The sequence below is a fragment of the Microtus pennsylvanicus genome, chromosome 10, assembly GCF_037038515.1.
Source record: "Microtus pennsylvanicus isolate mMicPen1 chromosome 10, mMicPen1.hap1, whole genome shotgun sequence".
In the NCBI taxonomy this organism is placed as follows: Eukaryota; Metazoa; Chordata; class Mammalia; order Rodentia; family Cricetidae; genus Microtus; species Microtus pennsylvanicus.
The window spans coordinates 86791344-86819184 of NC_134588.1; the positions used below are offsets into that span (position 1 = coordinate 86791344).

Below are 27841 nucleotides of genomic sequence, written 5' to 3' on the forward strand. Positions count from 1 at the left end.
TCTACCAATATAGTATTTCTTCTATATTTCACTCCTCCGTTCCTCTGCTTCGCTTACTGAAGCTGATCAGCACACTGACTATATTAACGGAGTGCATGGTATAAGTTCATAATACTACCATACATAGATATTTTACACACAAGGATAATGCTTAAGAACAAAGCCACTTTTCTGCTGTTTCAGCATCCACAATTAATAGCACTCAGCACTCTGTAAAAGGACACTGTTGCCATCTAGCGGTAGTCTATGTGAATTGCAGGCACACTGCCCAGGGAGATTAAAAAGCCATTTGCAAAGTATGAGCTTTTCCAGTAAAAACACATTTCAAAGGCAGCCGCTGTTATTTAATACCTACCTAGATGAAGCACAAGCTGCGTTAACTATTAGTTCTGTCAAAGACTTCTGCCTTGACAGGAAGGGAATAGTACTTTGAGGTAGAAAAACACAGCTGTGTGCATCTCTGAATACCAAGTGAGGCATTTTGAATGGGAAATAACTGCCTATTTATTGGTGTGGAGGTGGGGAATGCAACCAGGGATCCCAGAAAAAGTCAAGTCCCTTAGACTCACTTTCTCAAGTGCAGCTTGAAGGGGGGGATGGGGGAGGGAGCTATCTTTTCCCCATTCTTTCTGTAGGCCCAGGAAGTCTTTCTGTGCATGGGAGTTCCCTGAGGCCATGTTCTGGGTGGTACACAATGACAGGACTTGTGAACGGGACCCAAACATGTGTCACCCAAAGTCTCCATTTGACCCTACACGGAAAGTTCCCGAGAGTCGCTAAAATGGTTCCTGGACAAGTCACAGCACTGGAAGAATAGAGAAGCAGGCTCAGCAAAGGTGGACAGAAGCAGGTGGCACAGCTGACACTTCATGGTGAAACATCTGGACCTCTCCATCTCTATCCTTAAACAAGTGCTCTGTATGTCTGTCGCCTGCCACTGCCACCAAGTATGCTCTACTACCTTCTGTTAGCACAACACGTTGGCACAACTTTCTTTACTATCGAACTGGGATCTGGGAGAGGAATCTAGCAGAGACACACTAGTTTCGTAGAAATGACCCTGGTGAGGACGGGGACAGCCTTCATTTGGCCAAGGCTTTCAAAGTCCTTTCAGAGATGACAAAGGAGACAGGGTCAGATAACTTGTTTGTCTGATGCCAACACTGGCTCAGGCTGTAGGCTTTAGTCTCATAACCTTTCATTTCCTCTTTCTGATTGTTTAATAGAGGTCAGATTTGATACGCTTTCTGTGAATGTGAATACCTAAATATTGATTAATTAACATTCTACTTAGGATCTAAAAAGCCCCTTGGAAATGGAAAAGGGAAGGAATGGCTGGTCTTACTAGTAGATCACAAAGACTCTCTTCCCCATGGTGGAGGATGGTAATGTATAGATACACACATATTCTGATTACATTGAGGCATTTAGAGTGGTATGGCAGTAAACTATAAATATATATTTATAGATAACTAAAAATATTTTTTTCTGGGCATTTTCGTTCTAATTCTAGAATCCAAGTCCTTTCAAAGCTCTTTCAAAGCCTAAATGACCATCTCACAGAGAATCTAGATAAATCCAGACATTCAGAAAATCAACCAGCCGAAACATACATGTAGTAGGAAACTATGTATCTAAATTATGAAACACGCACAGCAGTGATGCCTGTATGTTGTGCAGATACAGACACTCATAAAAGAACATTTGCATAGATAAGGAGAACACAAATGTCAGCAGAAATCAGAGATTACAATCCAAGTAGTATCTGCAGAAATTTATCGAATGAAGGAGTTTTTGCAAAGGTGCAGATGTAATACATGGTTCCCGGGAGGATCAGCACAGGTTCAGGGAGCAGGTGCTGGGAATAAGGGGGGCACTCCTGCACCAGAAAGAGAGGTTCATGGGGCAGTTGTGAAAACTGAGGTAGAAGGGCTGTGCTCTGAGGGCTACGACTAAGAGCCAGGATTCCCGACAAGAAGATCTTCACAGCAGAGCTGCCAATGAGAGCCATCGTGTTCCACAGAAGAACGGTCAACGATGGCACACCCTTCAATTCTGATGCCATTTCATACCATCAAAAACGGCTCTTCAAATAAAAAAAATAAAACTCTTAAGTGGATATTATAACAATTTCTAATCTTTAATCTGTATGGTGAGTATGCATATTTTTTTATTTCCTTTCTGTGTGACTGGAAGTTTGAACAGCAAAGAGGCTTTCCCTAAAGCCTCCTCTAGAGAGAACACTGCATAAGTAAACCACTTAGCAACATATACCTGCGGTGAAGATTAATGCTGCCAAACTAAAAATGCATTATTTAAAAAAAATTTAAGTCCTAAGTCCTGCGTTTAAATCCCTTTCTATACAAAGATAAAAATAATCTGTTATAGCAACCTTGGAAACACACTGATACGGAAAATGCCACCAAAACACAGTTTTCATAGCCTAGGTTAAACACACTGTGGTCTTCGTGAGTATTTACAGTGAGAAGTGAAGAGAGGCAAATCTTTCCTTTCTTGAAAAAGAGCTGATTCCATGCAGGCAACACAAAGCATCCATTTATGACGCCCTCCAGAAGAGCACTTTCTTTTTAAAAATCTAGGCAGATTATGAACACCCAACACTGTTTAGATTCTGGCTGTACAGGGCATTTTCCAACGTTGTTGCAAGATGCCTGAATCCTAAATAACACAAGGCTCTTGCAAAATGAAAGTGGAAGAATACGAAGTAAATACGAAATAAATAAACTTTAAGCAAAGTTTCCTCTTACTCTGCCCTTGATTGTCTTGGTAAATTATAGTCTTTCAACCCATAAGAGTGATACTTAAATGTTAATTTCCTTTTGTCTAAGACAGTTGCTGGTTTATTTCTTTGAAATGAGTCACTGTTGCTTGCACAGGAGATGCAGAATCGCGATGAGCCTTTGCTTTAGACGACATTGTCTGAATACAAAAGGAAGCTCAGGACTCTCTTTGAACTTGAGCTGCATCGTGTATAAACTGGATGGCCGAAGTTGTTTGTTTTCTTTCTCTTTTTAACAACCTAAAGACAACTTTGTGAATGATAATGCTGAATGAGAGTTGGAACAGCTTTAAGAAAAATCTAGAATCACTCTGGTAAGAAAATAGCTATTATTTAGGAAAATGTCGATGCTGTTTCTCTTTCCCAGTGATTCTAAGATAAAAGCCATTAAGCAAAGAATATAGTTTATAAGCAAACATTTCAATAGCATCAGCATGCTGTCTTTGACCAGGAACACATCTATAAATAAATCCATGGTCAAGAGAACACTACTGATTAGCATCTGATTAACATATCTGAAAGCCGTCTTGGAGGCTGCTTTGTTTGTTAATTAGGAGTGACCTGCTTATTTCCAGAGTGCCCAGGAATGACAATAGGAATGACCACGGAGCCTTGGATTTGGGCCAATGCTCATGGTGAGCCTGACACACAACCGACCCCCTGTTGTGGCCAAACATTCATAATTTCACAAACGTGGTTAAGACACCTCCCAAAGAGATGCCTGAAAACACAGCCAACAGTTGGAGCTGTGGGGCCCTGGGACAAAACCTTCCCCTTGTTTAAAGACCCCCTGAAACGTGGCTTCCTCCATAAAACCTTCCCTAACTAAGTGGAAATGGGAACCAGATGTCCTTAACTCCACTACAAAGATAATCATATTTACTCTACAACCAAAGATACCATCTAGGCCCAAATCTGTGCAAACTGTTAATACAGCTAAGTCTCTGAACACGATGGCTGGAAGAGACACGGAAATTGTGTAGCGCCGGTGAACTCAGAGCAGAAGGAAAAGAGCCTACTTTTCCTCTAAGCTTTCAGCAGAGACACAAAAGTGCTCAGCAAATGGTCCTTGAGGGAATCTGTCCCAACATCATCCTTTTTTGTTTACTTTGTACAGGAGGCTCAGAGAGGAAAGCAGTCATGCAGAGGTAGTAGCAGAACACGGACAAGATGCTGGCCTCCTTTGCTACATGCCTGTGTGTATTGTGTCCCCGTCAGTGTGGTTAGCCTGACAGTACAGGACTCTCTGAGGAGCTGGGACCTACAAAGTCGCTGCTTCTGGAAGCCAACACTGCATGCTGCCCACCCAGCCCATGCCACGGTAATAAGGAAAATGACTTCACTTCTAAAACCAACTGAGTTGAAAACTGTGACTTCAAATAAACAGACCCAAATCAACATCCAAACTGGGTTTCAGTCTTTTGAATCAGCGTGTTTGTTATTCCTCCATCCCTCCACCCCTGCTCCCCCCTCCCCCATTCCCATCAATCCACCCCATATCTAGGCATGCCCACAGCCATGCTTTATATTCATGGGGTCCTAGATCTACCCCTCACATGGACCTTGAACACTGTCTGCACCCATTCAGCATATGAAAAATCAAATCTAAAATAACCAGAAGGCAGCAGAGCGGATGGTAAAGACACAGACTTAGTTTCTGGAGATCAAGTACAAATCATTCCGCCCCCAGAATCCTTTTGTTAGGGGTGTGTAAAATGTCATGTTTTGCCTTCAGGAGCTTAAAACACAACAAAAGAGACAACTCATAAATCATTCTTAAAACGGAAAGAGCCCGTAAGAGTTCTTGAAGTATAAAGCAGAATTACCAACAAGGCACCTAGCGTAGGGCGTAGTACCCCTGCCATATGCAGCTAATCCTATGAGGATCATCCCAGGTTATGTAGAGATGCTTGCGGGTCCCTTCCAAACTCACTTATTGCTCCAGTGAGTTTGAACTTGGTCTCTCCATTTGAGTCACATTAAAAAAAAAAAAAAAGAATTGTTTTCCTTTGTCTCATAACAGAGCATGAGGGGTCTCAGAGCTAACCATGGCTCAGGAAATAACTGGTGTGGTTAAGGAGAACTTATGCCTATTAAAGGAGGTTGGGGTGATGGGCAATAGGGAGACGGTTGCTATGGAGGCAGGGAGCTGGGAAGAAAAGAGAACTGTTTCAGTGATACCCAGCCTCCAAATCACCAAATGCATTCCAGGCCCGGGCAGATAGGGGTGGGTGCAATCCAAGCAAAAAGCCCACGAGTCAGCAAGTGGTTCAAGTCTTTGAGTCATTTCTGGAAACAGAAAATCCATAGCATGGCGTTAATCTTCGCCTGACATTATTCTACCTCATGAAACTTGGTTGAGCTGTCTCCAAATCCTCCGAGTTAATTGGGATGGGATAAACATCTAGCCTTTGTTTTTGAACGTCACAGCAGGGCTTTAAAGAGTTGCACAAGTGCCCCAGTTCCCCCCCCCCCCCGGGTCATTTCAGTCGAATCCCTTGGCTCAGTGTCTGCGGATCACCCATAGCCACTTTTGTTTCTCATGGGGGACAAGGCTACATAGATCCCCTCCCTAGGGGCCTGAGAAATGAATAAAATGACCAAGAAAATGATTGGGCAGCTGAACTCTGAGCAGACTTGATTGACAGGTGGACTCTCAGTTTGTAATAAAACATGATGAATCACGTCAATGAAAACTGGATTTATTTTATGTAAAAATTATGCTAAAAGAAGTGGGTAGGCTATGCCAATGGTAAGTAGTTGGTGCTTTCTCCGCAGTGACTGTGGCGTTATTAGGTTTATATGTCATATAAGAAATACCCTCCTAGCCAGGTGGTCGTAGCACACACCTGTAATCCCAACACTTGGGAGGCAGAGGCAGGCAGATCTCTGTGAGTTTCGGGCCAGCCTGGTCTACAGAGCTAGTGTTAGGCCAGGCTCCAGTGCTATACAGAGAACCACAGAGAAACCCTGTCTCGAAAAACCAAAAAAAAAAAAAAAAAAAAAAGAAACATTGTTTCAAAAAACAAAACAAGAAGAAGAACAACAACAACAACAATCCTCCTGTAAGGACCAGTGAAGGTAGGTTAATAATAGATCATATTTGAAAGTTTACATCAAATCAACCATTGAATGGTATTGATCTTGATTTACCTCCATATGAGAATGGTTTTGTATATTCTCTCTCTGATGCAGCAAAGAAACATACTCCTTACTCAAGTCCATGTGTTTTCAAGGTTTAGTTGTTTCATTAAGGCATTCCATGTAGCGATCCTCTAACTGGCACATCTTCCATGACTTGATCAACCAAAAAGCTGAGATTCCTAAGCCACTTTTCCAGCCAATGCAACTGGGATATTATGTGATTCTGAGTCTACCAGTACATAGAAGGGGCTTCAAAATGTAATCCAGTTATCTGAGTTCAAATTTCACTTGAGACAACAGAACCAACTCTCAGAATTGCATCTGGGAGCATGGAAGCCAGAATCCTAGTCATCTGGAGATGTCCCATCCAGCTTGCCCTATTGGTTGGTGATAGCACGACATTGCCACCATGTCCCAAGTCACAAAGTTTTTCTCCCCACTCTGCTTTCCTTTCTCTGCACAAGAGAGGGGTGGTCGCATTTCTGCACGGATGTAAGCACAAGTCAAGTGAAACAGCTTTGCAGAACGGCATTGGGCCTACTCAGATGCTCTTTGACTTTCAGAGGGAAAGGCAGTTTGTCTTGCTGAATAGAGGCGGCTCAGGGTGCTTTTCTCTTCACCTCTAGGGGGTCATAGTTCATCATGAGCTTGATGCAAGTAAAACATTAAACATTCACACTTCTTAAATAAATTGGAATTCTTGAAACTAGACTTTGACTTCTTTAGATACTTCCAAAACTTTCCAAAACCAAGCTGGGGATCAGAACGTATTGAGATATTACAGATTCTGAGATTAATTCTTGTTTTTTCGGGTGCATACCTACCAAGTTCTAGTGCTTATCTTCAATAACATCACCAAATTACAGTGAACAAGGCAGGGTGTAACTGGAGTTATCGGCAGTGCTACAAGTCCTGCAGAGGTCAACTATCGGCTTAACATCTAATGGAGCCCTTGAGGAGCTGGGCCCTGGGCAAGGGCTATGCATACACTGCAGAAAGCTCTATAGAGGGTTATTACCTCATCCTATCCTAGTCTTACAATGAGAAAGATAGTGCAGCCTGGACCCAAGGAAAGATGTCTCAGGCCTTAACTGCACCTCCCTCAGACTGGGAACTTGACTCTTGAAGCACAAGGCAGGGTGTCCACTGTGCAGCAAGAGGGCACTTGTCTCATGGGGAGAACAGGAAGAAGAATTACAATATCAGTTCATTTTCCAAGCAAACTCAACTTTATTTCCACACCTCTCAGCCAAGTAGCTCTTCTCCAAACCCAAGAAGTATAAACCAGGTATGTGGGAAACGGGGGGGGGGGGGGAGGCGGAAGCGACCTGCGGAGTGTAATCACACCCCTGTCATTGTGAAGCATCCTAGGCCCAGCTTAGTCTTCCTCTAAGCATCCCCTGGGGACCAGGCCTTAGACTGACTGTCTTCATAAATAGTTACTCTTTCCAGCCAGAGGCAAAGATTACTAACAAACACAGCTACAGCTAGAATTGTCCCATAGGAAACAACCAGACAACCACTGTTCATGCCCCTTAAGAGTTTAGCTATCTCTACCATGAAACACTGTATCTTCAGCTTGGGATTCCCATTATCCTCCCCCCCCCTTTGTTTAAGAAAGCTAAACTCAACAAATATTATGTTAAACTTTGTCAGTCTTATTATAACATATTATGAGCAATGTAGGGGATGGCGAGCTGCCTTGCTGGGTAAAAGAACTTGTTCTGCAAGCATGAAGATATGAGTTCAAATCTCCAGCACATGCATGTACCCGTAATCTCTGTGTTTGGTGGGCAGAGACAGGAGAATTTGGGAGTCAATCAGTCCAGGTTGATTAGCGACTCTGTCTCAAGAGAGTAGGCAGTTAGGGCAAAAAGACCACCAGCATCTGCCTCTGGCTTCTGCATGTTCTACATATCCTCTCTCTGTCTCTGTCTCTCTATTTCTCTCCCTGTCTCTGTTTTTCTGTCTCATTTTATATATATATATAATCTATCTAACTATCTATCTATCATCGATCTATCTATCATCTATCTATCAACTATCTATCATCTACCTACCTACCTGTCTGTCTGTCCGTCTATCTTTCTATTTACCTGTCATCTACCTATCTATCTCTCTACCAACTATCTACCATCTATCTATCTATCTATCTATCTATCTATCTATCTATCTATCTTCTATTTATCTATCATCTATCAATCAGTCTATCTATCTATCTGTCTATCTACCTCCCACACATACACACACACATCACATACCCACACCAAAAAGTAAGACAGCTAATGTATTAGTATGAATATAATTAGTACGCCATGAAAATAGTGTTTATTGTATGAGATTAAAAGCATACAAATATATTACTGGTAAAACAAATAAATCCTTATTTTTCTGCCACCAGAAAATAGCCACTATTGACCTTTTAACCTAATTTTCAATGTTCTTACTATACCATCTTTGGGAAGTTTAATGACTTTGTAGCTATTTTCCTATTTTTTAAAAATGTTTTGGCTCTTCTTTTCCTTATTATAAATAAAATTGCAAGTCATGGGCAAGTTTAAGTTGGAATCTGAAAAAATAGATTATTAGATCACCGCAAGCAAGTATAAAATATTTTGACCCACATTGACAATATTTGAATGTACAATGCTAAAATGCCATTTAATGCTTATCTTTATTAAAACCCTGCATTTTCTATTTTGATTCTAAAGTAGTGCATAAACACCCCAGAGGCTCAAATAAATATGAAAATGGGGTAAAGTCACAAGGAGACACATGATATAAGGTGTCTAACATTGACGAATAATTTACTTTCAATAAGAAATACAAGTAGCAGCTGGCTGTGGAAGCATAGGAACATAATTCTGGCTAGGCCATGATCAAGGCCAACCTGAACTAGAGATAAGACCCTGTCTCAAAAGAAAAGATGTTTAAAAGAGGCCTGAGACTGTAGTTGAGCTCCGTGGTAAGAGGCTTGCCCAACTTCTCTAGGACCTTGGGTGGGCGTTGGGGAGAAGATATGGCTGCTCCGGCTTTTTGTGGGGTTTAATTTTGTTTCTGGTTTTGATCTTGTTTGTTGGGGTTTTGGAAGAGCTCTCTAGGTTGGGAAGCCTAGAACTTGCAGCCACCCTTCTGTCTCAGCTCCTGGGTGTTCCGACCGTAGCAATAAGCGGCTGCGCCTGGTAGGAAACAACGACCTTTGACTCTGAGTGTTGTGGGCTAGTCGTCTGCTATAACACAGACCAGGACATGGCCACGGGGAAGATGTCATCCAGACGCACTGGACTGTGAGGTTTGGGAAGCTCTCTTCCTCTTCGGTGGCCGCGCTGCCTGCATGGGCTATTTGGACACACACACAGAGAATGATGACAGGGAACAAAATATCAGTGACTATCATGGTTGAATAGCACACTGTCATTCATATTTCTGCGGTGTCCATCACAGTGGCCACAGGACAAGCTGACTGTGTCTGCTCTATTTCTACTTTGCTGGCCTTACTTACAAGCCAGGTTCCATGACTTAGACTAAGCCATTGGGCTACGTTAGACTAAGCTATGTCCCTTTAAAATAGTAAATGATTTGGGAAGGAACAGGGTTATCAAAATCAATAAGCTTTCAGATAAAAGGAAAGCAGAGGAAGAAGGCAGGAACAAAGGTAAGTAGTTACTGCATCACCACTGTGCCCATTACTACATTTGCAAGGCTTGCAAGCAGCCGCAATGGGCATGGAATTCACCAGACCTGCACACAGTTCTACCGAAGAGCAACTTTGTGAACTTTCTATTTTCTATATTCTATAGCAATTAATTCAGCAGTTCGATGTACAGACTGTAAAAGTGGTGCAGAAGGAAAAGCAATGTCCTTCAATCACCGAAAGCCAATTACACCGAGGTAGGAGGCTGGCTATATTCTTACCTCCCCCCAAGTTTGTGCCTAAAGAACAAGATGAATAGAGGAATAAAGAAGAGGGAGGAAGGGAATAGGGAAGGGAAGGGAAAGTATGGGAAGGAAAGTGAAGAAAGAAAGGAGGGAGAGAGGGAAGGAAGAAGATAAACAGGCTTACTTTAGATAATTGAACACTGCCATGTATCCCCCTGAAACATTGTAAGAAAACCTTCAGATAAATGAGTACTTCCATTTATCCCCCACCCCCAAATATATGTACACAGAAGGAAGTGCAAACGGATTCAGGGTTCCGTTTACCTCGGGGTGTGGGGAGATTAATGAAACAGTTTATTCAGAGAGAAAGACCCAAACTGGACCTCCGTTTTAGAAGTTAATTTATGTGGTCCCTCATACAAGTTAAGCAGCACAGAATATCACAGCAGGCACAGAACAACAGATCCTGAACCCTGCTGTGTTTGTTCAAGAAGGCAAGTTAAGCTATTCCTAACAGGGAACAAAACCCACGGCCAGGCCATTAAACTGGGATCGTTTTTACTGTGAAGTCCTGAATGCATCAATTGCTGTTCCAAACAGGATTAGAGATGTGATGTGCTTTCACTATGGTTGGGAGAAAAATGTGTATGCCTTCCCTGACTTCTCAGGCTGATATTAACTAAAACACCGCCAGGCAAGACAGAGCACCCAGGAAACCGCCAAGAAATAGTTTGGGGCAAATTCCAAGGCTGTATAAATGAAGGGTCATAGGTATTAGTGTCTGGACAAGGTAACCCACACAAATGTCCAAGTTTAGGTCCATCTGACTAGATGCTCAAGGTCACACACATTCATTTAACTGTGAGTGAGCAAGTCTGTACAGAGCCTGCAGCCAGAACCCGGTGGAATCAAAGGGCAATCAGTTCAACAGCCTGAACGGGCACTTAGAAACAGCTTTGGCATTTTTTTAAGTGATTGTTATAAAATGCAAGCTCTCATCTATCTTTTCCAGAAGAAGCAACTGTGTAAAAGGAAACGAAAGTTCTCAAAGGCAAACCTTGCATGTGTGGAGCTCCTTCCCCATAGTTCCACTGGGAAAACAGGTTCACCTTTGACCAGTGAGAAAAGACCCACAGGACAGACAGTATGAGATGCACATAGCTCCAAAAATCCAGGAGTTAACATATTTGGTAGAAATGGTCAACATTCTTTGGGCTTATCAACAGCTGTTGTCACTCCAAAGCTATATCAAGAATTGAAATTTATAAAGCCAAAAATTAGCTCGGGGATGCTTAACAGTTACAGGCAAAAAAAAAAAAATTAATTCCCAATTCCTGTTTAGAAAAACTGCCATGATAGTCTAGAAGAGGCATATTGGAACACCCTCATTTTTGAAACCATAACTTAGGAGCTACCATCATTAATGCCTGCTACATCAAACACAAGAAGGACACTCGTGTGGGACATATTTAGTTGTAGACAAGTCAAGAGATTAAAAGAGGCATGTTAACAGAGAAGTCACTATGTATGGAGAAAACATTTGTAGAAGGTACCAAGGCATCTTCTAACCGAAACAGTACAAACGTAGATGCCATAAGGTCCAATGCCTGTGCTCATGACCTCATCAGACAAGAGGGCCAAAGACACAGTGGCTGGCCTGCTGCCCTTCACCCACAGCATAACGAACTGCTGTGTTTGCGAAAAACTCTTTTTAACCATGTCTGCAGTGGCAAGACCAATGGGTAATGTTGACAGTACGTGAAAGACATCTTTCAAAAAAAGAAAAAAAATGACCCCTGCAGACACCTTATTTGTTACAGGTGGAGCCCAGGCACGCAGAGCGGCTAAGGAGGGGCTGGGAGTGGTGCAGGCCTGCTGGGCTCTTCTGTCTGTTCTGCCTGTCCATTAGGTTTGCGTTGGGACCACAAGCAACAGGCAGGGTCCCAGATGACTACTTTGCACATAAATGCTCCCTTGATCAGCTCTGGTTTGTCAGCGATGACACGGAATACTTGCTGGAACTCTGACGTGCCTTAAGTGTCTTGCATAGGCTATCCCCATGCCAGACAGAGATAGAGAAATCACATGTGTAGCCAAACTGGAGAAGCAGTCTGATATTCTCATTAGGTAGTGATGAGCCCTAGGAGCCTAGAGAGCTTTGGTAACTTGCCCACGGTCATAGATGGATGGAGCCTCGGAAGAAAACCAGTGCATCCTTCACTCGTCCATCCGCAAGCCAGGACATCTGAAGGAAGCAGAGGCTTACAAGAACTTCTCTCTTCTAGCAAAGGTGTCACTGATGTAACTCTAGGGAAAGGGGGGGAAATGAATGGGAAGAGGAGGGGTAACACAAGCTTAGACAGAGAGGATGCCCCAGTTAATGGGATACTCCCCTCTAAACGCTGCAGCCCAGATCACTGAGGTTTATACACAAAGGGTTTCTCTGGAGCTGAGTTTTTTTTCTTTTTCTTTTCTTTCTTTTTCTTTCTTCTTCCCCCACCCCCTCCACAGAAACTGTCTCCAGGATTATGAAACCATTTGAAATAGACTTTAACTCTTCATGTGTTTGCTAAGCTATGTATTGCAAGAATGCCATGCTAGGATCCAACTCCTGCACAGGCCATGGGCCCTTACAGCAACCTCCCATGTTACAGACACTCAGGCACCCTACTAAGACTCTCCTCTGCTGGTGAATACCAGCAAACTTCCCTAGGCCAAGGGCTCTTTCCTGGGGGAGTGAGTTTACACCAAAGAGATACTGATGGCCAGATTTCAAGCTCCCAAACCCCTTCCCTACCTCCTGCCCAGGAACCAGAGAGCCTGGCTGTAGGCTCCTGCTGTGATACCTCTCCCATGCCAGAAAGGTGTAAGAAGAAACTTCCTTCTGCCACATGGACTTTGATCCTTCTCTCCAGAGACCCTTCCATGCTGTTCTGTCTCCGGTGCTGGGGCCTAAGCTCCCTTCAGAGCCCCCATCAAGCTGCTACCTCGTTGTTTGTTAGTGTTCATTAACTTTTCTAATCAACTCCTCACGTGACAAAGTTGCATCTCAGTGTTCCCCCTTGAACCTCACCATACTAAACCTCTAAGTGCCTTCTCCTTTTCTGGCAGGGAAAAAAAGACAACACACTTGGACCAGGAGGCAGAACTCTTCCTTGCAAGCTAGACAGGGCTACAAAAATAGGCCTTTGGACTGCCTGCCATCTACTGGAGACAGGGGAAGAATTGAACAAGCAACTCAGGAACCTTCCTTGACTCGGGTTCTATGAGCACAGAAGCAGGTCGCTCTAGGAGAGCTCATGATCAGAGTCAATAATGACACCAGGAGAAATGGAGGCAAGAAGTACGCGCCATGGAGAATCACAGATCCCAGAACCTGGCAACGCTGCTCCTTTCCCTTTGTCTGCCTTGGTTTGTTTGGCCTTTTACAAGTCCAGCTCTTGAGGAATCTCCTACAAGAACGCTTTTGTATATGGACCAGTGGAACTGACTAAATGCCAGAAGGTAAAATAGAACCATTTTCGATTTGTTAAGTCTCTTTCGAAATGAGATTTTTTTTTTCAAAATGTGGGCAATTAAGAAAGTATGTCCTGTCAATGACAACAAGCTCTCTAAACAGTCTGGATTCTGACCATATATTTACTCTGGGAACTGCTGCTATCCTGGATGACTTAAACGTTTAGTGAAGTGTGCAGTCCTTGTGTGATGGCACTGAAGTGTAATCAAACATTGCCACAAGCCAAGTCACACACTAGCATGCCTCGCCTTGTTTAAATATCTCAACTATATCTGCGCAATTGTGTGTGATTTCTAGACCTCCAGCCGTCCATATGGTCTGAACAGACAGTCTTTTCTATGACAGCGCGTACTAGCTCCATGAGGAAGACCCAAAGTACCGGGCTCTGATGCGGAAGTCTCAAGATGTCACCACAGTTTCATGCGGGGACCACACCTTAACTCTTGACACAAAACTAACCCACACCTGGTCTCCAGAAACTGCTGTGTCTTCTGGAAGGCTAGATTACATTTGTGAAATACATGAGAATAATGGAGCAGGCATGACGTGACTTTTTTTTTTTCAAATACCATAACTGTCCTTAGGAAACAACAGCATGCCAAGGGAACAAGACAAAGCCATCACTGAGACCACATGGAGTCTTTCTGGACAGAGGACAGTGTAGATGGTGGATGGAGATTATCTTGTATTCACAATGAAGGCCAGTGAAAGGGTCTAGCCGTTGGCTTGGACTCTGATCTCAAGATCTCTGGATATTATGGCCAGAGACAAGAAAAGGAACTACTTTTGAGTTTTTATTTATTATTTTTATGTTATGTATACGGGTGTTTTGCCTACACATGTAGGTGTGCCAAACGCATGCGGTGCCAGAGGAAGCCAGAAGAGGGCATCATATCTCCTAGAACTGGAGTTACCAACGGCTATTTGTCTCCATGTAGGTTCTGGGAATCGAAACTGGGTCCTCTGGAAGAGCAACTCATACTTTTAACCTCTGAGCGATTTCTCCAGCCCAGGAACTAATTCTGCAATTAATGAAACCCACTGATATTTCAGAGTACAGTCAGTGGTCCAGAATTTAAACTTGGTCACTAGGCTCACAAATGAATTGGCATCATCTCTCTCCTAGCGAGACTATTAGTGAAGCCCAGGATGCTGTCTTTGAACCCAACTTACTCTTGACCTACATTATTTGCTAATTTTTTTAAAAGAAAATTCTTATGTATGGATTCCCTCTTTAAGCCCTGGCCATGAGAGGGTTCTTCAGCAGGACTAATGTGGGGGGTTGGGGGAGGAACACTGGCTGAGGCACTCTGATCCTGCCCAGCTGTGACTTGTGAAGTCATGGGAGGGGACCCTTTCACTGGCCATGAACAGAAATGCGCAGCACCACGGACATGCACGGCGGCGAGTTGTGGGAACGACTCGATGGGACAGAAAAGAGATTACCTTTTGAGCCTGAGGGAGCTGAAAACACGGGGAGAAAAGACAAACAGAAAGAAAACAAAGTGTTATATATGAAGGTAACTGTACAACATCATTGTGTTGCCACTGGCAACTGCAAAAACCAAAGCAAGGAGGAAAACGAAGGAAATAAAATCAATCTCAGGGTACATTCCAGGTGCGTGGCCTCGCACTGAGCGATCGGTGCACTGCCCGCTGTGGCACTGACGGACCCTGGGGGAGCTTTGCAGCATGCATGTTCTGCACATGTCCACAACCAAAGCGGTGTGATGGCCTCCTGAGAAGCTGGGCCCCAAGAGCTTCTGTCCAAGATAGTCAAGGACACAGCGCCATGCCCAACTGCTTCTCCACACAGGCTACAGGCCCCACAGGCTGGGAGTTTTCACCAGGGGAAGGGCTTTGGGGAGGTAATGTAACAGCTTCAAGGAGTAGAAAACAAGGACAAACTGGTGCCCTCAAGTGGGTAGAGGCTAGGCATGCTGGGAAACACTAAACTGCAGGATAACCCCGGTGCAGAGGATAACACATGAGAAGCTACTACAGGGATGTACCCAGCCTATATCTCACAGAACCAAACAGAGAACCCCTGCTATCCAAAGGGTTAGATTATCAAATGAATTTTCTTTCTCAAGGCCATTTTCCTTGCTTTGCAGTATATTGACTATATCCTTTATTGGTGGTTACAAAAGCATAAAACAAATTTTTACATGTAAAATAAAATTTATGTGTGCAAAACAATGAAAAAAACGCCAGTCAACCCATAAAATAAGACACGACAGCTTTGCCAGTGGTTCAAGTGAGGAACTGAAGTTAACAGGTATGCAGAAAAAGATGAACAGATGTCTGAGATGTATCTGTGTACTGTCCCATGTCAAAACTCTGGCTCCGTGTCACTACACTGTGACTGCTGTTTCATGTGCGGTGCTTTGAAAAGGATGCTCCACACCTGGGATAGGATGAACATTATCCCTGTAACCAATCCTCCACCTAGGAATTACATCAAAGGAAGACTCGAGCTTTCGTGGCATAGACTAACAGTTTCTGAGTGTGAAATTGCCACCAGGCACTACAGTTAAGTCCTTTATCTACGTCATGCCATTAAATCTCAGTGAGCCAAGGCCAAGTACCTCCAATTTCCAGGAGAAAATAAAGTGGTGACTGGAAGGGCCCCATGGTTCATGAACTGGAGCTGCAGGCTGCACTCTCTCAACCCACAGTGAATAAAGACCCTTACGACTTTTGAATCGTACCATCTCTCTAGACTAAACCCAGATGTTGCAGAAGATGCAGTGAGGCCCACCAGCTAACGTCCCTACTTAGCGTTCTACCTTTCTGCTTCTTTACACCCTCGGAAGGAAGCTGTCCTCTGTGTGCCTTGAGATCAGGATTCCCATCAAAGTCTCCTGACTCCCAGGCCCTAGCTGCTCCATCTTTAGGTGGAGGCCAGACAAAGATAGAAAGGATAAAACCAAATGTTTGGATTTGAGACATATCTGCCCAGTGCAAATGAGAACTTTGACGGAAAACACCTGAAGAAACCCTCGCTGCTCTGTTTTCAACTCTTGCCCCAAATTAGTGTCCTTGTTTAAGAAGAAAAGAGTAAACACATGTGATTATGATTCCTTCCTTCTGGGTAGGGCTACAGCTTCCAGAAAAGGAAGCTCACAAGAGCCCAAGGAAAAAGGTATATCCAGAGGGCCTAGCCAGATGCCAGTGCCAGCTACCAAAACTGGTGACAAGTTGATCCCCAGGACCCACTTGGCAGAAGGCTAAAAACTGCTTCCAGTCGTTGCCTTCTTACTTATAGACATGCACCAAGGCCTGCTTACCCATCCCTTATGCCCACACAAAATAAAATACGATCAAACATATCTCATGCAATGGGGAAGAAATCTGGAATACAAACACGGCAGGGTGAAAAATCCTTGGCATTCGTGTTTTGCCATGAAATGTAAAGACCTGAGGGAAAATAACAAATAAAGATCCTCATGCAGTGTCTCAGAGACTTCAGCGTTGTATGGCCGCTGACAGGAGCTGCTCTTCCTTCCTTCAGGGAGTTTCATTTGGGTTAGATAGGAACCAAAACCCCAAAAGAGTCATCCACTTAAGTATATGAAAAGAAATGTTGGGAAGGAAAATGAGAGACTAGGCCTTTGTGGCTATATCCTCAGTTTAACACTCGCCTCAAACTCTGCACGAAACACTGAATTTCCTCAAGAAATACCTCATGAGAGCAAAGAGCAGCTTTCCCATTGCAGTGATGCATCGGCTAGCAGAAATTACAGCTTCTCATGCCCTAAGCAGGTCGGCCCTCACGAAGGAGCTTTAGAATAGAACAGTACAGATTTAGATCAACTCATCTGTAGCCACAGATGCTCCGAGTGGGAGTGGGCGCTCTCACCCATCAGTCACCCCGTGTTCTTGAGGAATGTGCCGAGCCCAGAACTGGGAGCCCGAGCAGGGGTACATGAGGTCTTCCTTAGTTTTTGCTTGTTTGTTTGCTTGTTTTTCAGGACAGGGTTTCTCTGTAGCTTTGGAGCCTGTCCTGGAACTCACTCTGTAGACCAGGCTGGCCTCGAACTCACAGAGATCCACCTGCCTCTGCCTCCCGAGTGCTGGGATTAAAGGTGTGCGCCACCGCCACCTGGCATTACCTTAGTTTCTTAGTGGACATCCAAGGTCAATGCTATTTGGTTACTGGGTTCATAGATGAAAGAAAATGGGAGTGGGCAGAAGATGGTTGGAGGATGGGCTCGATCTTGGCTGGCAAGTAGGTTTAACTCAAGAACAACTTTGATGGCCTAGTTAGCAGCTGTCTGCGCATGTGCCGTCTTCCTGCCTGCAGAGATGCATAAGACAAATCTGGAAGTATCTTTTTCTCATAGGGCCCTGGGGAGACTTGAATCTCTTTCCACACTTGGGAGGACTTCTTTCAACAAAGCCACCTTACTGAGCATAGCTTCCTGAGGGCCTGCATATTACCAGGGGACTTTCAGTGCAGAAAGGACACTGGAACACATAGAGACTCAGATTGTGCCTATCAGGAAAGAATGAAGAAGATGAAGATGATGAAGAGGATGTGACATTCTCTGGGTCCAGGGGCTTGGCTAAATGCCAGCTGAATCTTTTTCCTCTTCACGTGGGTCAGATATTACTATCTGTTTCCATTCACAGATCGGGAATGATACAGTTTTTAGAATAACCCAGCACCTCCCCAAAATCACTGGTCTGGTGTCTACTCTGTTGCTCTGATAAAATGTCCTAACCAAAAGCAACTTAAAGGAGGGGGCGCTTATTTCACCTTACAGGTTAGAGCCCATCGCTGACAGAGCCAGGAAAAGAACCCAAGCAGGAATTCGGAGCAGAAGCTAAGGCAAACGTTCCCGGCCGATTCACTCAGGGTTCAGCTTAGCTAGTTCTCTCAGTCAGCCAAGGACTGCCTGCCCAGGGAATGGCACCATCCAGAGTGGACTTAACTCTCCTAAACCCCTCCAGACATTCCCACAGGCCAATCTGATATGAGAAAGCCCTCAAACAAGACTCCCTTCTCAGATGACAGGAGGCTGTACCACGCTGAGGTTAAGTAGGACTGTTACCCAGCCAAGAAAGGGCTAACTTCAGAGCCCAGTCTCTCTGTCTCCCAGCCTTTGATACAACGGCTGGGCTCCCAGCAGTTTCACATGAAGATTAAACAGAACGATCACCAACTCAATCGCTTGAAGACTTTGGGGTCCCATGCACCATGCCATGTGAACATCTGCCCTGTGAAGACATGACCCCACCCCCTATGGAAGAGTCTAGATGGAGTCCACCAGACTCTTTCACACATCCTTGTGTATTTGGTGTACTGGTAGTGGCTAGTACATGCCTTCCACTGCCACAGACACGCATGTCCCTTCCACTGCCACAGACACGCATGTCCCTTCCACTGCCACAGACACGCACGTCCCTTCCGCTGCCACAGATATGCCCATCCCTTCCGCTGCCACAGACACACACCTTCCACTGCCACAGACACGCACGTCCCTTCCACTGCCACAGACACTCACGTCCCTTCCACTGCCACAGACACGCATGTCCCTTCCACTGCCACAGACACGCATGTCCCTTCCACTGCCACAGACACGCATGTCCCTTCCACTGCCACAGACACGCATGTCCCTTCCACTGCCACAGACACGCATGTCCCTTCCACTGCCACAGACACGCATGTCCCTTCCACTGCCACAGACACGCATGTCCCTTCCACTGCCACAGACACACACCTTCCACTGCCACAGACACGCCTGTCCCTTCCACTGCCACAGACACTCACGTCCCTTCCACTGCCACAGACACTCACGTCCCTTCCACTGCCACAGACACGCCTGTCCCTTCCACTGCCACAGACACACACCTTCCACTGCCACACACGCCTGTCCCTTCCACTGCCACAGACACTCACGTCCCTTCCACTGCCACAGACACTCACGTCCCTTCCACTGCCACAGACACACACGTCCCTTCCACTGCCACAGACACACACCTTCCACTGCCACAGACACACACCTTCCACTGCCACAGACACACACGTCCCTTCCACTGCCATAGACACACACCTTCCACTGCCACAGACACGCACGTCCCTTCCACTGTCACAGACACACGTGTCCCTTCCACTGCCACAGACACACATGTCCCTTCCACTGCCACAGACACTCAAGTCCCTTCCACTGCCACAGACACGCATGTCCCTTCCACTGCCACAGACACACACGTCCCTTCCACTGCCATAGACACGCACGTCCCTTCCACTGTCACAGACACACGTGTCCCTTCTACTGCCACAGACACGTGTGTCCCTTCCACTACCACAGACACGCGTGTCCCTCTTCCCTCATCCTAGAACCCTTCCTTAGTCCCTACCTCCTGAGCCTGGTGAATACATAAGTCTCCAGGTGTTATGTGACATTTTCCTTCAGACTAAAGATTTCTTCCAGGAGGAAGGAGATAGGATCATGAGGCCTGGGAAATAAATAACTCAAAAGTCTTAGGAACTTCATAAAATTGACAAGATCCTCAAGTCTCCTCTCCAAAGTTATGGAAGTTGTACAGAGCTGCTGAGGGGAGCAGGCATTTCTCTGAACTGTCAAGCTGCATGGAGGTCAAACAGAGGACTCATGGGCACAGCTCTTAAGAGTCTCCACTCTGGCTAGGGCTGCCTCTGTGTTACCCGCAATCTTGTCAGTAACTCCACAAACTCCTAAGTTCTCCAGGTTGGACTCTAGAGCAATGGTTACTTAGGTCTGCCGTTGGTTCCCTATCTGGGACATAAGCTTGTTCTCATTTCTCTTGGAAGTGACAAACTGCCAATCATGTATCCCTTTTTAACCTCTCGCACACCACCCTTCCACCATTTAACACTCTACGTTAGCCGCACGGCCAGTTGTAATAACCACGATTCTGTCTTTCAATTTTAACAACAGCATCCCAATTTTTAGCCAGACTTTGTGACCCTAGTATAGACCGCTGTGGTTGCGTGAATTCAGCTGTGGCTAATGAGGTCACCTTAACGTGCCTTCTAAAAGACTTAATTGTGCCCTTAAAGCTGGCGCCTTTAAAAGGGCTCGTCCCCTCCTGTTCTCTAGCCAGAGGCTTTCTCGAGGACGGGCACTTCTGATAGGATCCAGTGAAGAGCAATCGTGATCCCGGTTATTACAGCTGTGGCATGCTAGCCGAGCACCTCGCTTCTGTTCACTAAGATCTCACATTATCTTATTAGACAATCTGTATTATAATTCCCGTCAAAGGACGAAACAAGATCACATAGACAAAAGGCAGCAAAGGCAGTCTGCTGGTCAGTGTTTTGTCACCTTGACACAAGCTAGAGTCATCCGGGAAGAGGAACCTCGGTTTAGACTACTACATCCAGATTGCTAGTTGGCAAGTCTATAGGGCATGTCCTTGATCATCGGTTGCTGTTGATAGAGTCGGCCCACAGAGGCAGCACCACCTTATGACAGGGGGTCCTGAGTCATGTAACAAAGGCTGACTACGCCGTGATGAGCAACCCAGTGAGTGGCACTCTTTCATGGCCTCAGCTTCAGTTCCTCCTTCCAGCTTCCTGCTTTGAGCTGATGCCCTTGCCTCCCTAAATGATAGACGGTTACCTTAAAACACAAGCTCAAATAAACCCTTTCTCCTATGTTGCTTTTGACCATAGCGCTTAACACAATAACAAAACCCTAAGACAGGCAGATTCTGACAGATAGAGATGGGAACTGGGAGACGCTGAACCAGGACGCCCTGGTGGGAGAGGAAGGCAGTGGTTTGTGAGCTAGGAAACAAGAGGATATGGTGACCCTGTTTCTAGGAGGACGTGGATGAGCCTCCCTGAGAACGTGAGCGTGAGCGAACCAACCCTGCCCCTCATCTACCATAAGGCGGCATGGGCCTAGAAGAGACGCCCCTCACACCGCTATGCCTGAGGCAGGTAGGAGAGCTGACTCTGAGATCATAGAGGAGGAGAGCTGCTCCTGCCCCTCACTAGCTGCAGACCTTAGGAGAGCGGACCCCACACCGCGCCTGGGCTGACTTTGTTGGCAGAAGTGTGGGTAAGCCAGCCCTGATGTTGGGAGCATGGGGGAACTGTCCCCGTGACTCATCTGTCGTGTGGTAGCTTGGGCAGGGCAAAGAGGTCTCCCCTTACCCCTTGCCACCTGGGGCAGACGAGGGAGCCAAGCGTCCCCCCTTACGTTACCACACATAAAAGTGGGCCTTGCTCCATACCTGAGCAGCACAGTGTATTTGACCCTGCTGGCAGAGGTGCCACCAAGCAGGCCCTAAGGGTAGGAGAGTGAGATAGATAGCCACACACCCCTTGTCTGCAGTGTGGCCACTTGATTTTTCCCCCTTAATCAGCTGCAGCATTCGGGAAAGTGTGGGCCATGTACCTTGCCTGGGAAGCACAGCAGAGCTGATCCTATTGACAGGGCTACCAGTAAACTAAATGTGAGCATCGGAGAGCTGGCCCTGTCCCTCATCTGCCATATGGAGGTGTGGATGGGGGAGAGATGCTCCCCCATCAGTGCCTGGGATGGTGAGGAAGCTGGCCCTGAGGTCCTAAGAGCAGGAGAGCGGCCCCTGCCCCTCGCCTGGGCCTGGGCAACACAGTAGATCTGGCCCTGATGGTGTCCCTGTGGAAGAACCAACCCAGAGGGCATGAAAGCAGAAAAACCTGCCAGCCCCTTGCTCATTCCTCCTAGCAGTGAGCTAGCAAGGGCAAAGCAGAAGAGCTCACCTAGTGGCGAGGACAAGGAGAGCTCGAGGCTGACCAACCCTGCAACTGCCAGGGGCCAGAACGAGGATAATGAGTTGGCCCCACCCAACATCCACCCCACCTATGATCTGTGGGAGCACACGAAGGGGCAGGTCCTGAAGACCCAAAACGGCAGGATCCCCAAAATACGGGGCAACAACAGGATATCCCAGTAAGGGCCCAGCATCCACAGTGTAGCAGAAAGCAGAGGCCTCGAACCAGACCAATGACTCTGCTTTGCAATGGATGCTTGCAAGGAAAGATATATAGACAAAGGGGTTTACTGTGTGACTCACACTACAGCTTCCATGACGAGACTTTCCCTTTTCTATTTTTTTTCTCTTAAATTTTATTTTATTTTGCGGGAGGTTGCGAGGGCAGATACGTAGGGACAGGGAAATGAATGGTACTAAGGAACATGATGTAAAAGACACAAAGAATAAATAAAAGGAAAGTTTAAAAAGAAGATGGGATGGACATTAATATGAAAGGAAGGATGTTAGGAATGCTCCTGAAGCTTTTGGAATAGATACTTGTAAGCGGAGGTGTCTGTGTCTCATCCCATTCCATAGCTGATTCTAAGTAATCACTCAGAGGCCTAATATTAATTACAAACTGCTTGGCCTATAGTTCAGGCTTATTACTAACTAGCTCTTACATTCAAATTAACCCATTTCTATTAATCTATGTACCGCCACATGGCCATGGCTTTTAGTGATCTGCTGGCATGTTGTTTCTTGGGCAGCTGGCTCATGTCCCCTCAACTCTGCCCTTCTTTCTCCCTGTATTTAGTTTGGCCTTCTGTGTTCTGCTTTGCTATGGGCAAAAGCAGCTTTTATTATCAACCAGTGAGAGCAACTTATATTTACAATGTATAAAAGGTTATCCCACAACAATTTCTTTTAAAAATGGCATTATTGTTTACTGGAAAGTTAGTGACTGTGAGTTAAGAAAACCATATTTGAGAGAAAATACCTCAAGTTTAGGGTTTTTTAATTTTCTTTTGAGACAAGGTTTCCCTATATAGTACTAGCTGTCCTGGAACTCACTATTTAGATCAGGCTGACCTCAAATGCACAGAGATCCACCTGCCTCTGCCTCCTGAGTGCTGGACTTAAGGTGTGTGCCACCACCAGGTCCTGGAGCTTGGTTTTATCTGACATTGACATGAATTTAGGATCCCTTGGGCTTGCAGGAGAGTAGGCAGCTGAATAGAAGATGCTCCAGTTCAGGGATGGCTTTAGCTCCTGAGAGACAAGTCTTGGCAGAGGAGTTCTGGACTTTGGAGACTGTCCACCTGCCTGAGGTCTGTGCACTGAAGCAGAAGCTGAACGGAGGAGTAAGAGGTGAGACAGATAGATGCCCATAAAGGCCGAGTCCTGATGCTATGATAAATCAGCTGCTTGTGCATGAGACTTTCTGTCCTGAGGAGGTAGCCATGCTTCTCTCCCAGCGCTTCTCCTTTATTGCATCTCTACCTCCGAGTTTCACACCCTTGGGGGTGACTTCAGCGACATCCATCGCTCTAGCTCAATGAAGTTGCAGAGCTGAGTAGTCTCCTTTTTCAAAAGCAAAGCCTCGGTAAAATCTATTGATCAAAACAACACATGTCACTAGGCAATATGTAAAGATGGAGAGGGAAGCAAAGCATTTTCTCGCCAACTGTCTTTTAAAAAGCCTGGTCTACATATGCTGATTTCATTTGTGAAACTGGCCCACTGCCTAAGGTCTAATGAATGAGCGGTAACTCCCTGCCTGCTGCAAAGGTTCAGTGTGTTCGTTTCTCCCATGTGGATGCTTGCATTTACAGTCATCCTGCCCTCTGCATCAAGCACATCCAAGGAAGGTCTGTGGATTGCTTTGGCCTTCTAACCAGCACCAAGGACGGGGAGCTCTCTATGGAGCTGAGATTTGGTACTGTTCGTTCTTCCCACCTGCATCCAATTCTGCCACCGTCTGCCAGCTCACCATTGCTGCTTATCTGACCTCCCCAAATACTGGTCCAGAATGATTAAAAAGTATAAGCTTGATATCTGTCTGCTTTGTTCAGGCTTTCACGGTGTTACACCGAATCACCATGGGGCCCTTTTCCCTGACTGGCTGCTGCTCCCCACCTGGCAATTCTCAGAATCCCTCATAAACCACACTCACAGTCTCCATTCATAGCTAATCTGTGATGGCTCCTGTTCTGAAGAGTATCTCCATACCTACTCAAGTTTCTTTCTATGCCACCAGCTTGAATCAAAATGTCAAGCACGCAGTGTGTTCTTCAAGTCTCCTGATCCTTCATCAACTTGGAGAACTTATTAGTTCTCCACATTAGAATTCAGTCCAGGGCTATCCTATTCCTGAATGTAGCTCTAAGGGGGTAGACCTGTGCCTGGCCAAGAATTTGGTATAGACATTAAAGGGCAGAGACTGGAAAGGAAAGAGAAAATAGAAAACAGAACCCCTTACCAAAAAAAAAAATAGATGAAGGAGGACGGTAAGGAAAAAGGAAGATAGACAAGAGATTTCATGAAAGAAGGAAGGGAGGGAGGGAGAAAGGGAAGAAAAGAAGATGGGAGGATAAATGAAAGAGGAGGGGGAAAATGAGAAGGGGAAGAGAAGAGAAAGAAAAAGAAGAAGGTAGGAGAGAGAGGGGGAGGGAGGGAAGAAGAAAAGGAGGAAGAGAGGGAGAGAGCAAAGAGGGAAGATTGCCTTAGAATTTGATATACCAAGTTACCAAATAACTACCTCTACCACTTCCTAGCCACGAGGACCTGGGAAATAAAGTCACCTCTGCATTCAGATTTCTCATATGTAAGACTACAGTAATGACACTATTTGTGGGCCTCACGTGGGACTTCATGGGATAATACCTATTCAGTCTCTACAAAGGCTAATAGCCCACAATAGTTGCTACCTTGATATTGTAGCATCCAAACATCTCAAGATGCTGACCCACAGTATGAGAGGTCACAACCATTGAGGCATTGTGTCAGATAAATTTACAGGTTTGGTATCCACAGCACCAGAGACCATCACTTCATTCTCTGATGTGAGCAGTTAACAAAGCAATAGCACTTGAACGGATGTCAGTTAGAGAGTGACTCCGACAGGGGACATCCTTCTTTGTGCTCAGCATCCAGCTCCTTTCAATCACATTGTCTCCATTCCTGAGCCAGAATCCAGTGGACAGGGACCAGACTTCCCCTGGTTATTCTGGCATGTCCCTCAGGCTCTTGGTTCAGATAAAAATGTGATCTAACCTTATCTCATCCAGCATTCTATAGGAAAATAGCTCCTTCCGTCCTCTCTGGATCCCTTTCTTCTTCAAACTAGAGTCTGAAAATATGAACAGCTAGGGAGAGAGAGAGAGTATCAAACAGGACTGAAAGAAAAACCCATACTGGGCAGGCAGGCATACGACAAGAAAAATCTAGAACTGCAGGGTCAGTGAGCCCCACACTCTTCACTTGGCAGTGCTGAGAAAGCTGGGTTTTCATCACTGGAACATTGTAGTTGGCCATCTCTAGGTACAGACCATAGCTATGACTAGATTTTCCTTGAACAGGATGTGGGGTTCCCCTCTGTACACTGTGAATATGTTTTACTACAATTGGTTAATAAAGAAGTTGCTTAGGCCTGTGTCAGGGCAGAATATAGGTAGGTGGGAAAACTAAATGAATGCAGGGAAAAAGAAGGCAGAGTCAGGAAGATGCCATGTAGCTGACAAAGGAGAAAGACACCAGAAACTTACTGGTCGGCCACAGCCTTGTAGTGATACATAGATTAATAGAAATGGGTTAATTTAAGATATAAGAGCTAGCTAGGAATTACGCCTAAGCCATTAGCCAAATAGTGTTATAATTAATATAATTTTTATGTGATTATTTGGATTTGGGTGGCTGGAAAATTAAAGTGCAAATCACTTACAAATCCAAATATTTTCACTAACTGTTCAGCCTCAAATATACATAAGAGATCTCCTCTCCAGATTCATGCGGTTGGTACCCTATTGCTCATTCTAGAGTCCCTACTTGAACAGGCATTTTTCAGTCTCACAGTTTCACATCAGCCCTTGTCCTGCAGTAGCGATGAAGGAGGAAGAAGAAAATGCAAGCCATGGAACAGATAGCACCACAGAGGGGGAAAACAGAAACAGGATTAAACAGGCGCACAGCTATGGCTAACTATTTTATCTTAACATTACTCAATTTCCATCCTGATTCAACCTCTGCTGGGAAGACTAAAGGGGAAATGGTCTCTATTCCAAATATTTTTTTTTGCTTTTTTTTTTTAGCTCAGGTATTACATTACCAAACCAAATATAATTTAATAATTTCTCAACATCAAGTTTATGGTACAAGATGGCAATTAGTTTTTCTAACAGTATGTTTAAATACAAAATGGCCAGAAAGACCTCTGTAATATAATATACGTGTTTGTATATATACATATGTACAAACACACAGAGAGAGTGGCTTTAAGAATCAGGCAAGTACTGCATGTGCATTGCAGAAGAACAGATATGACGCCAGGGGGTAGCTCCACTGGTGAAGTGCTTGCTGCGCAGCATTTTGGATCATGGCATCCTACATGCAGAGCAGAGCACAGTGGTGCATTCTTGTGCTCCCAGCACTAGGGAACAAAGGACAGAAGCAGCCCTAGAGTTTGCTGGCTGGTTAGTCTAGCCGAGTCCCTAAACTCCAGCCTCAGTGAGAGACCCTTCTCAAAAACCAAGGTAGAGAACAATTGAAGAAAACACTCACACACACACACACACACACACACACTATCTCCACCATCACCACTATACATACACAAGCACATACACACACTACCACTACCACACACATAGGCACATCACACACACACCACTATCACCAACCACACACACACACACCAACAACAACAGCAACAATCAAACACACACACCACCAACACCACTACCATCACCACCATCAACAAAACACACACATAAAACAGACTGAAGGAGAAGAGGGAAACCATATTTAAATCCGTCTATGTTGCTAATATCCGTGGTTGATCTTAATTAACACGTGAAATAATAAATGATGTTTAAGTTATTTCAACACATAAAAATTTACTTGCTGAACTCCTAATGTTGGTTATCTAGGCTGGTTCTGTCCTGTCGCTAACATGAAGGACACTGTAATAATCCTTCCCTTAAGTTGTTATACACAGGCTCCGTCTCTCAAGAACTTGAATTATTGGCTAAAAGGCACTGTGTGTTTTTGTCCAAATGCTCTCAGGAAAATCGTACCACTAAAACCCTCTCTCTTTGATGTTTGTGTCACCGCGCCCGTGCCAGCAATGTATCGTCTTTTTAAAAAAGACATCTTCCAGTCACATCGAAATTAGCTGAACGGGCCTTCCTTGCGTTCTAAATGAGTTAAAGGCAGGGAATGGAACCTTGGGCGTTGTTGAGGGGCTGGCTAGCTCTGCGGCAGGCCTGCGGAGAATACAGCCCTGCTCTCCTCATCCCAGAGCAGCAGCAGGGGAGTCGGTGGGAGGGAGGAGACTGATGACAAAAGGTCAGATTTGTCAAACAAGTCTCAGATGAAATGATCTTGGGTTTTGCTCTGGTCATGAAACCCTGCCTAGACGAAAGACAAGCCTGCATAAATTATCCACTTGATGGAAGACATTTTTGGGGATGCTGGAAAATGTGGATTATTAATGGGCAGAGCAGAACAATTCTCACATTACATATAGCTTAGACTATCAGCAGGGGAAA

General features: G+C 45.2%; 1 protein-coding gene across 4 annotated transcripts in view; it reads right to left on the reverse strand.

The window, feature by feature from the left end:
* Window positions 1-27841, reverse strand: part of Cacna2d3 (calcium voltage-gated channel auxiliary subunit alpha2delta 3) — an 812834-nt gene that overhangs the window by 214738 nt on the left and 570255 nt on the right. For 2 of the 4 annotated variants that reach the window (XM_075988898.1, XM_075988897.1), the window contains exon 14: window positions 14787-14804. The exons of the other annotated variants lie outside the window; for them this stretch is intronic. In XM_075988898.1, the coding sequence (XP_075845013.1) occupies window positions 14787-14804 (18 nt within the window). The remainder of the gene's footprint in view (window positions 1-14786; window positions 14805-27841) is intronic. 4 annotated transcript variants of the gene reach the window in all.